This window comes from Protobothrops mucrosquamatus, unplaced genomic scaffold (genome assembly GCF_001527695.2).
Source record: "Protobothrops mucrosquamatus isolate PMUCROS unplaced genomic scaffold, P.Mucros_1.0 scaffold_233, whole genome shotgun sequence".
In the NCBI taxonomy this organism is placed as follows: Eukaryota; Metazoa; Chordata; class Lepidosauria; order Squamata; family Viperidae; genus Protobothrops; species Protobothrops mucrosquamatus.
This window is the reverse complement of record NW_015386309.1, coordinates 104,986-121,477: the sequence shown is the minus strand read 5'-3', so window position 1 is coordinate 121,477 and position 16,492 is coordinate 104,986. Positions and strand designations below refer to the sequence as shown.

Sequence of the window (16,492 nt, the reverse complement as noted above, 5' to 3'; positions counted from 1 at the left end):
CCATGGCTTCTTCAGAATGCCTGTTTGTGCAGGCAATAGGCCTGTTCCATTGCTACATGGGGGCAAGGGTGTCTCTGTGAACATCCATTGAAAAGTACGGTCATGGTCTAATTATTTATTGATAGTTTTTCCTGGAAGTTTACTCTCAGTTTTTAAATGCTGTAACTCCTATCATCATACTTTCCTACCATACTTTCTTTGACAGTATGAACTAGTTTATACTCTTAAAATAGCTCCTGTAAGCCTTCCATGTGACTAAGCCCAGATAACAAGGGAAATCATATTTGCAGCACTTTATGTGGATACTGCTTATCTATTATACTATAAACTTATATATTATACTATAACATTTTCTTTCCAGAAAACCAAGAATGTCTCCATCAGGTTGTTCATGAACGTTTGGGTGAGGTGCTTCGTGTATTAAAGGCAATAATTAACAAACACCCGAATCTTAATTCAGTTGATGTTCTAAGTGCTGCAGGTACAGTCATTGCAAAAGTCAAAGGTAAGAAAAAATGATGCAATTATTTTATTGTGACTGTAAATTGGGATTGGAAAAGTTTCTTTTAAATATAGCATCAATTAACACATATTGAAATTCTTCCTCAATAGTTAAATGCTGATTTTTTAAAAAAAATAATGGATTAAGTTATTAACATTCTCTGTTGTGCACTTCTGAATTTATTAGATACTCATGTGGTTGTTTTCTTTCCACTTGATAATTCAGCAATTGGTGTATGTGGGGGTGGAAATAGCTAAAGTATTTAAGGTATAATATTTTTTTCAGAAATTGAATAACCATCCCATGACACAGAACAACATTATTTTCTATACTGCATATTTAAAACTGAAATTTAGGGGAAATAATCTTACAAATATCATATTATAATACTCATATATGAATTTACTTTTTAATCAGGATACCATAGCCATAGTTATCTGAAATGGGGGGGGGAGGAAAGAGGGGAATGGCAACTGATAAAACCTCCAAATTCTACAGATATCTTTCTTCATGGCTCATGTTCTTAATTTTGTTGTAGGTCTCCTGTATTATACTTGAATTGCAAAATACAGCTTGCTCAAAAACTTTTTGGGCAGCGGAGATTGCTACCACTATTATTTGCGAGATTTATGTCCTGTCTTTCTTCTCCATAAGCTCAAGGCAGCATATACAACACTCCTTCTCAGATTTTCCCTTCACAGTAATAACACTATAGGATGAGAGATAATAACTGGCCCAAAATCACTGAATGAACTCTCATGACTGAAAGTAGACTTGATGCTGAGTCTTAGTTCTGTTCCTGTACGTCAGAGGTTCCCAACCGGGGGTGCAAGATGATATTCCAGGGGGTGTGAAAATTTGGGTTTTCAAAATTATAGTGTATATGCATAATTTGTTGCCGTTCTTTCGAACTTTTGTAAGGGGTGCGAGAATATATCAGAAGCGTTCTAGGGGTGCGGGGTATAGAAAAGGTTGGGAACCGCTGCTGTATGTAATCATTATGCCACTGGAATAATTCTGCAGCTAAGTCTTTAATGGAACAACTAAACTATGTTTTTTGCTACAATTTGTAATCAATATTATATTAACTTGAAGTATGTCTAACTGTATTTGATTCAATTGATATATTAGTGACGTAAATATTATTGATTTGAAGAATTAAATTAGAATTTAAAATTACAATTGCAACAATACAAACTAAAAAAAAGAAGTAGGGTTCCATGGTTTAAGCAGGCAGTGGACATTTTCCATTGCTACATGTACAAGCTACTAAACTCTTATCTTTGTAATTCAGTACAATGCAGTCCTCACTTAACTATGGCAATTGGGACCAGAATTTCATTACTAGGTAATAATATCGTGTAACTGTGCTGCTTAGTGATGGCAGTTCCAAGAGTCCCCAATTACATTGTTGAATGAATCATTAAGCAAGAACCTTACATGACCGTGACTTCCTTCTGACTTTCCCATTGACTTTGCTTGTGGGAAGCCAGCAGAGAAGATCACAAATTGTGATCACAAGGGTACTGCAACAGCTGGAACTTTATGGATTTGCCCTTAAGTACCATTTGTTCAGTGCTGTCAAAAGTTTGAACAGTTGTTGCATGAGTGGTTGTTAATCAAGAGCCATCTATATCAAATGCTTTACTGTTTTTATTTGCTCAAAATTTTAGTATACAGATTTTCCTCTCAACAAAGTCTTGACTCACCTTACTAAACTAAACTCCAGTCTTTTGGAGGCAAGCTTTCTGTTTATTACCTGTCTAATATATATTATAATAAACTGTTCAATATAGACTTCATTGCTTTCATATATTTCTCTGTGACAGCAGAGAATCAGTATGTTCACAGAGGGGCATTTGTTGTAGATAACAATCTTTTTCATTTTATTTATTTATTACTACAAAATATATATTCCATTGCATTTCCAGTGACTGAGTAATTGTATTGGGTTTATTTATAATGTTATTATATTAATTATTATTAATCATATTCAATCAATCTTATGATCTTATACCATTATCACAATTTGTGATAAAATTACTACATTGGGCATTTAGTTTATCCCATCATATTTTCATTATTTTGCACTCCCTGCCATCATTAACATTTGCATGTATAAAATAGGTGAAGGAAAAAATAAGTACCAGTAGATCACATGGAAGTGTTTCAGATTGGATTTCTAAGTGTACATTGGCATGCATGTTATTACTATGTAAAATGGAGCATATCCTGGAAGAATTATTTAATGGTCAGGAACGAGAACATTTACTTCACATATTAGAAGGAAGTAAACATTTCAGCATTCTGGCATAAAATTTAAGGCTTAAAAATCATAAAATTAAATTCCAGTGCCTTAACTTGAAGGCAAAGAGCCTTCAAGGAATAATATGAGGTTTGAGGTTTTTAAAAAACATATTCCTATATTCCTTTTTATTATTCTCCATCTGTACCTGCTTTTTCCCCCAAACATATTCTGTCGTATGGAATTATTGGGGGAGACAGGAGGGGAAAATGTAATACTACCTAGAGCTACAAAATGTGCAGCTCTAAAAGTTGTAAAATAAGAGAAATAAGATGTAATTGTTAGCAAGTAGTAAAAAGAAATCTTCAAAATATTAAATTTTAAATAAATATATATGTATCATTCAAGTTACAATTAATATTTTATTAGACTACTAATTTATGTTGTTATAAATCCAGGGATGATGGTTTCAGTTTTTAATAGTAGTGCTTTTTGAACCAAATGTTTACATTAATTTTTCCCATCTCCATTATGTTGCACGCTGACTTGAAAGAGTAGCTGTATAGAAGCTGCCATTTCCAGACATGGAAATAGTATTACTAATTGTTGTCAGCGCTATTGTGTACAGCCAGGATGTCCTGGGGAAAGACTGTTTAAAGCTGATGATAAGTAATATCAGTATGTAATGGTTGAAAGAAGGCTTTAGCGTTCTTTGAGTAGAAGTGTTTGGAAATAAGGTAGGAGAAATTAATTTATATTTAAATCACTAAGTACTTATTTTCCAAATCATTGCTATTTGGGCATAACAAGAAACAAAGACATGCTTCTAAAACAGGAAAAGATTTTGTTTGGTATGGTTGATAGCATTTCCTTGGGGGGAACATTGTTCAAAACAGTTCAAATTGTACATTTTTTTCCTGCTGCTATCTTTATTGTTTTCCTCCTTATTTCCTCTTTTAATTTCCAGTAATATTTTCAATATACATATTAAAATATACGTTTGTGTCTTGCATGCTTAATTTACAGTGTTACTGTGTGCCATTAAATTGTTGTCCTCAAATTAACAGTACTGTCTCTTTTATGCCATACAGGATGACCTAACTGAACTTTTTAAACTACATAATAGTATCAAGCTTTGCATTTCTAGGAAAGGAATTGTATATGTAATTTATCTTACAAAACCTATTTAGTAGGACTATAAATGCATGGTTAAATTTTAGAATATAGAATGTAGAATTGGTTTTAAATATTTCAATCATTTGTGAAGAGAGTTTTCAGAGCAGAGTGTATATGATGAAACTCCTAACTTTACATTTAATTTACACCATGAACAATGAAGTCTGTATTGAGTAGTTTATTATTATATATATTATTAGATAGTTAATTTCTATCAGCCTACTAGAAACTTTCCTTGTCGCAAAGGTAGTCTGATGGAATATCTGGTTACTCAATTTATTGCTTTTGTTTAGATACTTGTCAATAAGATCACACATTATTCTTAATTTCTAAATGTAGCTGACTTCTAATTAAACTCATTTACATTTTTGTAATTTGTTTTTTTTAAATGAATAGGGTTTCATTAGTTTCTTAATAAAATAATGTATTTTGTAAAAGATTTTAAAAAGATTAAATGGAAGCTGTTTCTAAATACCTGTGAGATACGAAGATTGAGTAATGGGGAAGGCACTTTTGTGAAGAGAAATTATTGAAAGAGGCAATCTTTCAGAGACTGGAGCTGGTATAGCCTCTTGGTTTTCTAAATTTCTGAATATATTCTGCAAAGCTTTTCAGGAAAGAAAAATGGCATGACCTAATGCTAAGACTGCTGCAGTTAACTTCCTGCTGCTCTGATTGAAGAGGATTTAAAATTTTTCTATTCTTCATTTTGCTTATCTTTTGCAGGTTCAGCTTTTCTACAATCCAAGATAACATATGCCACTGTTTAGGTTAAAATGTAGTTATAGTCAGGAAACAATGTTTTCTGCTTATCGAAGAAACAAAAATTTTAGGTTATATTACAAACTGATTCAGCCAATAAAGAGCAATGATAGCCCTGGGACCAGTTTTTACTCTTTTTGTCAGGGACCTAAGTCTAGTTTCCAGAATCTTGAGTACCAATAAAGTTGGCAAAATGATTTTTCAAGGAGTCACTAAAAACCTATTGTTTCTCTTTCTGTATCACTCTGAATGATCACATTACACAGGGAAACATTAATTAAACTTAGCAAAAAAATGCTTCTATAGGTGCCAGTGAATAATCACTGCCATGAGCAAGATTTTTTTCAGGGAAGTTGCTAGCCTTCCCTTCTCAGACATCCCAAATTCCACATCCACATAGCATTATGTAAGATAGTTTTCTGGGGTTTGGGGAATAGGGAAGTGCTTAGCTTCCTTCCTTGTCAAAAATAAATATATATTAATATTTTCCCATGTGCCTATGTTTTGATGTATTCATTCAATTACCATCTGTATATATTTGTATACTATACCAAACTACATAAAATTACAGATCTGTGGATGAATTTCTTGGCTTTAAAAAATCAACTCAGGACTTGCCTTCTTTGACTGAGGATTTAAACTTTTCTTTCAGCTGGTTTACAAAAATTATATACTTTTCCACTTCTAACTTCGAGGCGAAATTCTATCTGTAGGAGTTTATTACTTCATCAAGACAATAGCACAAAAATTAATCTTCAGCACCAGATTCACACATACCCCAATACACACACATAATTGTTCAAAATTTAAATATGCTGAAAAATTGGTCACAAATTTTTATATTATATAATTTGGTTCTAATCATTTTGATATGTTTGGATGGCTTAGTCCTTCATATGGTTATAGGTTATTTTACTTTTTAAAAAGATTATCTAGCATAAACTGAATAAAATACTCCCTAGCCCTATTTCTTTAGTTTAAATACAACATAGTACTTACTCTATGGCCTGATATGAGAGCATTACTTAACTATGAAACTTCAGTCTGCTAATTTATAGAGCCTCTTTGTTTTCTCTTTTAGCTGTGAACTTTAAGGAAGTTAATGAAGAAAACAAGCGAGAAGTATTAAGTGAAATATTCTCTTCTATTGACTTACTGGCATTCACTTTTGGCAACATGTAAGTTTTAAAAAGATATAATTGTGTTTTTTAGACTTTAGACTCTACGTATCTGAAGCACTAATAAGATCTGTTTCTTCAACCATGTTGTTCATTTAGTTTGTAATTTTCCTTTCCTAATGCTACTTCTTTTTTATGTTTCCTAATATAGCAAGCTTTTCTTGCAATTGAAAAGAAAGAGTAAATTTTTATACTCTTATACTTTGAAGGTCTTTGCTTCAGTGTTTCCAGTCTTTTCTTGCAGCTGTTCTCCATTAACATTTCTGATTTCTGAAGCAACCCTGGAGTTCCGCCTGTTTTCTCTAGCAATGCCTTATGTGTCCTGCTTTCTAACAATTGAGAACAGAACAGACTGCCCAAATTTTGAAGTTACCTGATGTTCATCAATTTCATAAGGCGTAGCAGTTTTCAGCAGTTAAACATTATATATATTTTTAAAAGGCTATCTTTTATACTGCGGCTATCTTAAAATAGATGCTGATTCATATTTGCCATATGATATTTGGTCTGAATATTTGTTAGACATTTGTGCCTGTATGGTATGCCAAAGCATAATTTAATTTTTATTCTGACTCCCATGACAGAGTTTCAGACTTCCTTATGGGAGATGTGGACAGTGGCTCAGGACTGGGTCTTCAAGTATCTCGGCAAAGTCAAGTATGTTGAAAATGTTCTTGAAAGTTTTAGCCTTGTGCAGTGATTGATAAAATAGATTTCCTTGCTACTGAGCAAGAACAATCTAAAACTTAAAAACTGCAGAGGAACCTAACTTTTTGTAGAAACCATGGCAGTTAATTTATACAAAACTGGAACTAGTTAGTTCTAAAATATAACCCCCGTTCTTTTGTTCTTTTTTGAGATATTGTATTCAACTACAGTAGTTAAGGTATTGGATTTCTAGTAAGAAATTGAAGTGAGTTGTCATATCAACTTTGTGATGGATAAAAATATTTATAGAAAGGTGAATGCTCACTTCCATCAATGTTCATCAAGTAGCATATAATGTGTTCAATTTTTTTAGCTGATATTAATAAGTTATATTTTTTTGTATGCCAGTCTTTTGAAAATCTTTGTGTGGATTCTGGAATATCATTGAATGAAGGTGTTCAATCAACAGGTGAGCATTTTTAAATGTATGATGACTGTGTACCCCATTTTTTGTAGGTAAATCGTAATAGAGGCAGTAAAAATGTTATAAACAGATCTTCTACGTAAATAAGAATACTAATATAAAAATTTAGAGAAAAATCATTGGTGTTCTAAAATACTCATTTAATTATGAATGAAATTCCCTCCCAAATTCAAATGGTTGTGAGCCTACTGGTATTTTGAAGGACTTTAAAAATCTGGCTCTTCACACAGGCCTTTGGAGAGAATGACTGATGCCTCTTTCTACCTTTCTTCTCTCCCTCCCCCCCCTGGATTTCTTTTCATCATCATTGCTCTTTTTTCTTGTGCTGTTTTGCATTTTTTGTATTGTTCCTTGTTTTTAAATGTTTTAACAATCATAAATCATCCACAGTTGAACATATTATTAGGGTTGATTGCACTAAGTTTAGACCAGATTTGGCATTTTTATCCACCTATTGAGTCCTTCCCAAGGACTTGGGATAGGCAGATGTTGTTTGATAGTGTTAAAGCTATCATCATAGGATGTAAGTTGTTCCAAGTAAAGCTGCCTTTTGCAGTGGACTGATTATTATTATATTTCTCATCCCAATCTTAAAAATGTTTGTTACTATTAGAATGAATCTAAGCTGGTCATATTATTTTTCTCCTGTTAGGCCATTACAAAGATTCCATAATTTTTGCTAAGATACAATTCTATGAACTTTTAATGTGTTCTAAAAGCTCCGTCAGATCCATTTAGTGTCAACTAGCATTAAAAAGATTACAGCTGATTTACTGTTCACAGCTAATGTCTAAAATGTGCTGTTTTGTATTTGATGCTTTATTTTCAGGGCACCTTAATGCTGAAGAGATTGATAGTGCTCTCCTAAGAAATGATAATGGAATCAAATCTGCTCTATCCTATGCTAAAGCATGGTCAAAGTATGCAAAGGATGTTGTTGTATGGGTAGAGAAAAAGATTAATTTGGGTGAGTACTTTTTTCTGGCACCTGACCATTGAGAGTCAGGCAGCATGTAAATTTTATATTGTCAGAATTTTGCTACCCATTGCCAGTATTTCTGACTTCTAAATTAATAACTATTTGTTAAAATGAATGGAACAATTGCTTGTTCCTGTGTCTGGAATATTGTAATAAAATAGTATCTAATTAAGATTACAGAAAAGTCTTTTTTTTTAACTATATCTCGTACTTCTTTCTACAGAAATGGAGTGTGCTAAAAACCTGGCAAAAATAGCAGAAACCACTAAGACTATTATTGTATCTCAGGTATGTATTCAGTTAAAAAAAGAATATTAAATGTATTATGTAAATCATTATGGTACTATTTTGATATTCAAAATTAATTGAATTACAAGTTAACTTTATAAGTTCCTAATTATTTGGTAGTTTGTAACTTATCTTGTGTCTCAAAATTTGAATAATTTGTTATAATAAAGTATACCATAATTCAGTTATGGTAATATCCAGATATTTAAACAGATATTTAAAGGTGCAGATATTTAAACAGTCATTTAAGCACTATTTTATTTAAAAAAAAAACAACTAAGCATTTTAAAATTACTTTAAACAAGTGTTAGGTAACAGTTTAATTTGACATTAAAGCTGTTTAAACAACTTTTCATTTTTATAATTGGAAATCTAAATCTTAACACTAGTTTGAAAAAATACTAGTATTACATTATGTGTTTTTGCTTATAGGACTACATGCCATTCCAGTCAATATTCATAAATGCATTTCAAAATGATATAGAGAATAGTCTACTTTGTCAGCAGACAGCATTAGCTCTCCAAACCAATAAATTTTTACAGGTAAATAAAAGTTCTTCTGTAAGAAGTATTACTATATGAATAGTTCACTGTTGTGTGAACTACTAAGACATAACTAGTACTTCTTTACTCAGTTCATTTTCTTATTTAGCCACTGCTTGGAAGAAAAAATGAATTGGATAAACAAAGAAAGGAGATCAAGGAACTCTGGCAACGAGAACAGAAAAAAATGGTGGGTATCTTTGTTTACTGTTTGAATTTCTGAATTTCCTTCTGAGCTTAAATTGTGACATTGTGTTAAAAAGACAAGTCTCGTGCAGAATCCCCATGGACATGTGATTGTGATTTGGGCATTTGGCAACGGTTGTGCATTTACAACAGCTGTTGTGTCCGTTGGTCATATGATCACCTTCCCAGCTGCTTCCAACAAGCATAATCAGTGAGGAAGCCAGCAAGAAACGTTGCTAGTCGTGGTCAAGTGATGTCTTGATTAATAATTAGAGTGATAATGCTTAAGGACCAATAAAGGTTGTAAAATTGGATGTGATCGTGTGATATGGTTGCAAGACGAGGATTACCTGTAAGCAATTGCTTACACATCTCTTTTTCCCTTCATGGTATAAGGATCATATTTTCCTTTATCATAATCATTATGTTTTAATAAGTAGAAATGTACTTGGAAATTACAAAATCATATTGATTTAACATATTAGTATTCTAGTACAAGGTGTACTTCTTAGTGTAAAAGATATTTTTTTTGAATGAACAGCAAGAACTGGAATCCAGTGTCAGAAAAGCAAAACTATTATATCTTCAACGGCAAGATGAATATGAGAGAGCAAGATCAACCACTGTTCGTGCTGAGGAGGAGTATATGACCTTCAATGGGGGCATTACAAAAGATATCAGCAAACTAGAAAAGAAACGTAAACTGGAAGAGGAAGCTCTCCAAAAAGTAAAGTATCTTCTTTAAATATGTCTCTTACAAATATTTGACAAACGGGCTGAAATTGGTTTTTATCTATTATTTGAATCACATGGCCTTTTTATTATGGGTTATTTATGGAAGGGGATTAGAGTTAACTGGATTTTTTTTGTCTCAGTTCTTATTTCTTTATCCTTCATTTGTTATAGGCTGAAGAAGCCAATGAACATTTCAAAGCCAGCATGGTTGAAGTTGAAGAAAAGAGAAATGATCTAGAAAATTTCAAAAGTGACATTTTAACACAGCTACGGGAACAAATTTACCAATGTGATCTCACATTAAAAGCTGTAAGAATATACGATTTAATCCGAAAACCTTTAGTGGATTTTAAAATGGCAACATTAGATACTTTGCCACAATGTGAAAATGATTTCACACTTTCTTTATTATTTTAATTATCACAAAACCCATTGTTGTTGTTAGTTGCAAAGTCATGTCCGACCCATCGTGACCCATGGACAATGTTCTTCCAGGCCTTCCTGTCCTCTACCATCTTATGGAGTCCATTTAAGCTGGCGCCTATTGCTTCAGTGACTCCATCCAGCCACCTCATTCTTTGTCGTCCCGTTCTTCTATTGCCCTCAATCTTTCCCAGCATTAGTATAAGACAATTATTGTGTTATCTCAAATAGGTTTCCTGGTACAAAAAATGGCATTTAGTTAAAATAGCAATAGCATTTAGACTTATATACCGCTTCACAGTGTTTTACAGCCCTCTCCAAGTGGTTTGCAGAGGAGTCTATTGCCCCCAACAATCTGGGTTCTCATTATATCAACCTCGGAAGGATGGAAGGCTGAGTCAACCTTGAGCCGTTCAGAATTGAACTCCTGCCAGTGGGCAGAGTTAGCCTACAATACTTCATTACATTACAATACTCAGTGCTTTTTTTATATATATATATAAAAAAAAGGTGCCGGAACTCAGACACGTCATACAATCCGCCTTGCCTACCCTTACAAGGTTCCATCCAAAAAAGGTGCCGGAACTCCGTTCTGGGCGTTCTATGACAAAAAAAGCCCTGACAATACTTCATTCTACCCACTGCTCCACCACAGCTAAAATTTTAAAGTGTAAACTTCATATCTCCTCCTAGTATTTAAATGGGAAATGTATGAGAGAGGAAAGTGGTAGGAAGCTATGATTTCTGATGGTTGTTCTGTTCGTTGAATTCCAGATAAGAAATGACAAAAAAGCACACACTCATAAAACAATTAAATTCACAGCTAATTCAGTTAAACCAGGCACGTCCAACCTGCAGCCCATGGGCCACATACGGCCCTGACAGTTAGTAATGTGGCCCCACAAGATCGTAATAAAAATATAAACAATAAAGGAAGTTTGTTATTTATATATTTTATGTGCGGCCCAAGACAATTCCTTTTCACTTAGTACAGCCCAAAAGATTGGACATACCTGAATTAAACTCAGACTTGAAAAACCTGATTGAAGAGAAGGTGTACAACTTTCATTAGCTCAAAAGCCATACCATGCTTTCCATGGTAAGTTGAGAGCCCCACTAAATCTATGGAGGCTCTGAATGCTGCAAAATGGGTGTTGGTGAGCTATATTTTTATGCTCCTTCTATAGAGAACATTCTGCAAATGAAAAAAGCTCCCAGTTCCAGAGCCTCATTTCCTGTAAGATTATATCAGATTATCTTTGCCATATTTACTTCTTTGTGTAACAGTGTAGCTTCTGTCATAATATTTGATGAGAGTGCCAATGCTTGCTTTTTTGTTGTTGTTTTTTGTATACACTGATACTAAAGCAAAGGGTCTCATGTTTATCTTTCCTTTAAAACAACCTTGAGAATTTGAAGGTCAACAAGTGGGTGGGCGGGTGTTTTTTTTTAATTTCTATACTGTGTTTTTATTGTTTGTAAGCCACTTAGAGTCCCTGCGGAGTGAGTACGCGGTTATATAAATTTTTCTAAATAGAAAATAATAATAAAATAAATAAAAGTGTGAAAAATGCAGCTGCAGTTTAAACTTTGGTTTTAAAGCTGCTTTGTTTTTTAACAGGTTAATTGTAAAGAGAATGTAAGCTTAGAGCTATTTCTAGAGTTTGGATTTTATTTTAATTAAAATACATGTATCTTAACATTTTGTAGTTTCTTTGTATTTTGCTGTTTCTAAAAAGTACTGTGAAATCTTGAAAAACTTTTATCTTCCACATAGGCAACAGTTAACCTGTTCCAGATGCAGCATGCCCAAGTTGTCTCCCTACCGGTCAACTGTCAGTCCCTCTGTGAGAGTGCCAAGCTGTATGATCCAGGAAAAAAGTTCTCTGAATATGTGAAGAATTTGCCAAAATACGATGTTCCGACCGAGCCTGTTTGCTTTGAAACTCAGAGTTCCCAGGTTGGAGGGTGAGACATTAGATATATTCTTCCGTGTTTGGCCTTAAATATGAACCAAAAGTTCAGATAAAGAAGTAAAATGTAGATAAAGAAATAAAAGCTTGAATTGTTGGATTACTATTGAATGATGGGAAAGCAAATTGAAATGGGGCTTAAAAGCAGGTGAGAAGCATTCTTACGTAAGTTGATGTTTTGAATTTAGCAAAATTGTGCATTTGGTCAGCTGTAATAGTCAAGGTTTAGCAGTATACCTGAGACTTCTTTCCCATATTTAATTACTATCATTGAAGAATAAGTCTTATTTATTGATTGCATAATGTTGTAGGGAAATGGTCGTTATATAAATGATTTATATAAAAGCCTTGGAATATTTGGATTTTTTGGTCATACGCAGCATTCTTTACAGTTCCGTTTCTTTATTGTAGTTATTTTAAATCATGTTTGTCTTTATTTTTTTGCTGTTAGAGGAGTCGTCATTCCCTACTTGTCCATGACCAAAGTTGCTCAGACAATTACTACTTTTTTCTCAGATGGGGGGAGGGGGATCAGTTCATAATTCTTGTCAGCGTTAAATACAAAGCCAGTATCTGCCAAACATTTCAAAACCATAATCACTTTAAAAACAAAAGTAGTGATGGAAGATTTAGTATGCTCATTTTAGTCATAGAATATTGAACTTCGAGTGGCAGAGAAACATAAAACGGGTGGAATGAACTGTCTGATGTCTACTATACATAGGATCATAGAGTTTTGGAGAAAAACCAACGTTATAAACAGGGGCACTTCTTACTGTTGGCTTACACCACATTTTTATTATAAATCTTTTATTCATCTGTCTCTCTGCCTATCTGATTTTGAAACCACCCATCTGCCTCACATTTTTATTGATAAGCATTTTTTATCTAGAGGCCACCAATGCTTGGAAGATTGTTCTTCTGTTTACTTTATTCTGATCTTTGCATATGAATCAGCAAACCAAGGGAAGCTTAGTGTACGTCATCAAGATATGTTAGGTTACATTTAAATTTATTTAATAAACTTTAATTAATTAACAAAAGAGTTGGGGAAGTGAAGTCATAGTAAGTGGTTTGATTTTGGGGAGGAAATTAAAAGGCAGAGAGCATAGTGGAGTGCTCCCCTGGGAGAGTGCAAGTTTGGGGCAGGCCTGCATTTAACACACCTCAGTAAATGGGTGTACTCCTCTGTGAATAGCTGCCCAGCAGGATTGTTTAAAGTTACCTAGAACCAGTGGTAGGATTCAGCCAGTTTGCACCAGTTCGGCAGAACCGGTAGCTAATTTTTTTTGTTGCCCAGGCCCAGAATGGACTTACGGAAGTGGCATCTACACAGAGAACCGGTTGTTCACATATTTGAATCCCACCACTGCCTAGAACCCATTGGAGAATGCCGGGCTGAAAGAGTGCCTGCCAGCCGTTACGATGAGTTCTTATAGCATCCCTCACTACAAGTTGGAAGTTGTTTAAATAAATTTAGCTGAGATGCCATCTTAGGATCAGTTTGAAGCTCTTGATGCTGAGGAATTGAGTAGAATTTGTTGCTACGTTAGTTTTATAATCTGCTTGCCAGGTTGTTGAAAGTCATCAAGAAAATTTCAGTATTTATGGTTATGGCTCTGTACTCAAGTATTTAAAATCTTGAAGACAAGTGTAAAATGTTGATTTATTGGGATAAATTGGGAAAACAGTGCAATTCCAAATAATAGTTTGTTCCCTTTCACAGAGTTTTCGGTAAACAGCCAGACAATGTTCATGCACCCCAAGGAAGCATATCTCAGTGCTCAGGAGATTATCCTATTCAGTTACTAGATGATATTACAAGCCCAGCCTTTCTTTGCTCTCAAAAGATTGGAGACAAAAGATCTTCGAGCAGTACAGATGTCTCTGGTAATACTTCAGATGATCATTTATGTAGTTAAGTAAACAAATTTAACATATCATTATGATCTGGCCACCACCAATATTCTAATGTATTATTTTTTTTATCGTATATTGTGTTTTTGTTGCCTTCCACAAAATATCTTTACATAAATCAATACATCAATGGAAAGGAAACCTAATTAAGACTCATAATTTAATTTGGGAAGCGAGAATTTTAAACTTTTCAATTAATATTAATAAGTCAACAAACCAGAGCGAAATACAAATAGAAATTGAACAGTATAATTCCTCTCCAAAGAAATGAAACAAAGGTCAAACGGTAAATAGAGAAAAATGTTGAAATATGTGAAAGCTAATAACATATATATTTTTAATATAATAAATATTAGATATGTAATTAATCCATTTCAATGTGTTTATTGAGGATGAGTGTGTCTCTATAACGTAGAGGCACTATTCTTCTAATGATTAGTTGCTCAAGAATTCGTAGCTCACGTTTTCAAGGCCTTTTATGGGTTTGTAGCAGGTATGTAATTGGGGTCTACCTGAATGTAGATGTTGGACTTGGTGTCAATTAATGTCAACTTTCCTGTGAGCAAAATTTATACAACTAAATTTCTGATTTAGTGCTCTGGTTTTGCATTCAAATGCTACTTGGACTATTTTGTTCTGCCATAGTTATGATTCAGGCTATCCCACTGGGTGAATACAGCAAAAATGCCACTTGCAGAGCATGCACAACCAAAACAGTGGCGTGTACAGACATAGAGAGGATGTATAGTTGTTACTGTAGTACAGTGAAGGGTGCCTCTGGTTTTGATTTTTAAAAATTATATATGGGCTGTGAGAAGCAGGATAAAATTTGTTTTATATCTGAAGAACCAGAAGTCATTAAAGCTATTTCTCCTTCTCCTTTAAAGCTGTGCGAGGCCCACCGCCTTTTAGATCCTGGTCAGTTGGCAATCAAAGTGGGGGAATGTGCAGCGATTCTGAAAGTGCAGGCGGAAGCAGTGAATCACGATCCGTGGATTCTCCATCTGCTAGCCCCGGTACAGATGCTACTCTTCAATGCTTGTATTATTTTTGAGATTTAATGAAGCAAAAGAAATGCAACCGCATGGCTTAAATTGTCCATTTTTTGGCTGTTTAGTAGGTGAATTTAAAAGAAGGCTTCCTCGTACACCATCCACTGGGACCATGTCATCTGCAGATGATCTTGATGAGAGAGAGCCACCTTCACCTTCTGACTGTGGTAATATAATCCTAAACTGAGTTCATCATTTGCTCTAAAGTACACTTTGCAGTCCCAATTTTCTTTGATTCTTAAACTTTGTTAGAAACGGAAGGGTAGATAATGGACGTGTTTATTTCTTCCGAGCCAACAAATACAATTATTGAGCTGAAAGAGCACATTTCAGTTAAGTTACAAGAATTCTGCAAAAATGAAGCTTTAGCCGTTCTGCTTAAAAGGGTAATACATCTGCTAGACATATGTTCGATAGAAGCTGGAATTAAATAAGCAGGGGGTTATTGTTTGGGGGGGGGGGTTGGCTTGGGCGATATGCGAGTGGATATTTCAAAACCAATAAATAATGATTCAACGAATATACAGAAATGTATGACTTAACTTTTTCAAAAGTAGAAATATGAAATGGTGAGCAATTCCCCCCATCACATGATAAAATGATAGGACAACAATCTTCCACAGAATTGCTTAGGATTAGGATCTTGTACCTTAAGAGTTAAGAGTCAGGCTGAGTTTATTTCTCTTTTTTTTCTTCATTTCCCAGGCTTAATCATGTTTTTGTAACTCTGGCAACATAGTTTCTGCTAGGTCATTTCTGCTGCTCACTACAATACTACAGTATGATTAAATGGTATATCACTCCATAGAGAGGAAAAGCTTGTGGGCTACTGTTTTCCTGACATGCTTGCTTTCCTCTGTGCAGTGAGCATTTTAGTTTCTGATACTTCATGGTTTATTTATTTAATTTTAGTTCACTTTTCTAAATCACCAAACTCCCTCAAAGAGAGACTCTGGTGGTGTACCATAAAACGTTGAAATATAAATCAGTATATAAAAAATTAAAATGTTAAAAGAGGTTTATAATTTAAAAATTGTAAAAATTGTAAGGAGGCAAGAATAATTAAGCCTGTTAAAGATCAGTTGACAAAGGCAAAGCGAGGGTTCTTAATGATCCCTTTATACAGTCTTTGAACAGTTTCCAGAAATATAATAGTATTAATCTCTTCAAGCAAGATAATAATGCAGCATACGTTTTCATGGACTAGAGTCTATGAGATATATAAAATACATCTTGCAACTTGGTTAACAGTTGATACCTCTAATAATATGGTCTCTGCCTAAACGTATGTCATAATTGTTTTGCAATTTAAATTACTGCACAATTGCTTTTTCCTAAAAGCTAAATGCTATATCATCTTTTTGAACAGATAATTTACATATGTCTGCAAAGGGAAAAATA

General features: G+C 33.8%; 1 protein-coding gene across 1 annotated transcript in view; it reads left to right on the top strand.

Moving 5' to 3' along the window:
• The window catches only part of ARHGAP29 (Rho GTPase activating protein 29), a 48,194-nt gene that overhangs the window by 22,488 nt on the left and 9,214 nt on the right, over positions 1-16,492 (top strand). The window contains exons 3-16 of the mRNA XM_015829268.1: positions 362-505; positions 5,767-5,863; positions 6,448-6,520; positions 6,920-6,980; positions 7,825-7,962; positions 8,198-8,262; positions 8,695-8,805; positions 8,915-8,995; positions 9,533-9,718; positions 9,898-10,035; positions 11,927-12,117; positions 13,849-14,012; positions 14,927-15,055; positions 15,157-15,258. Of these exons, the coding sequence (XP_015684754.1) occupies positions 362-505; positions 5,767-5,863; positions 6,448-6,520; positions 6,920-6,980; positions 7,825-7,962; positions 8,198-8,262; positions 8,695-8,805; positions 8,915-8,995; positions 9,533-9,718; positions 9,898-10,035; positions 11,927-12,117; positions 13,849-14,012; positions 14,927-15,055; positions 15,157-15,258 (1,680 nt within the window). The remainder of the gene's footprint in view (positions 1-361; positions 506-5,766; positions 5,864-6,447; positions 6,521-6,919; positions 6,981-7,824; positions 7,963-8,197; positions 8,263-8,694; positions 8,806-8,914; positions 8,996-9,532; positions 9,719-9,897; positions 10,036-11,926; positions 12,118-13,848; positions 14,013-14,926; positions 15,056-15,156; positions 15,259-16,492) is intronic.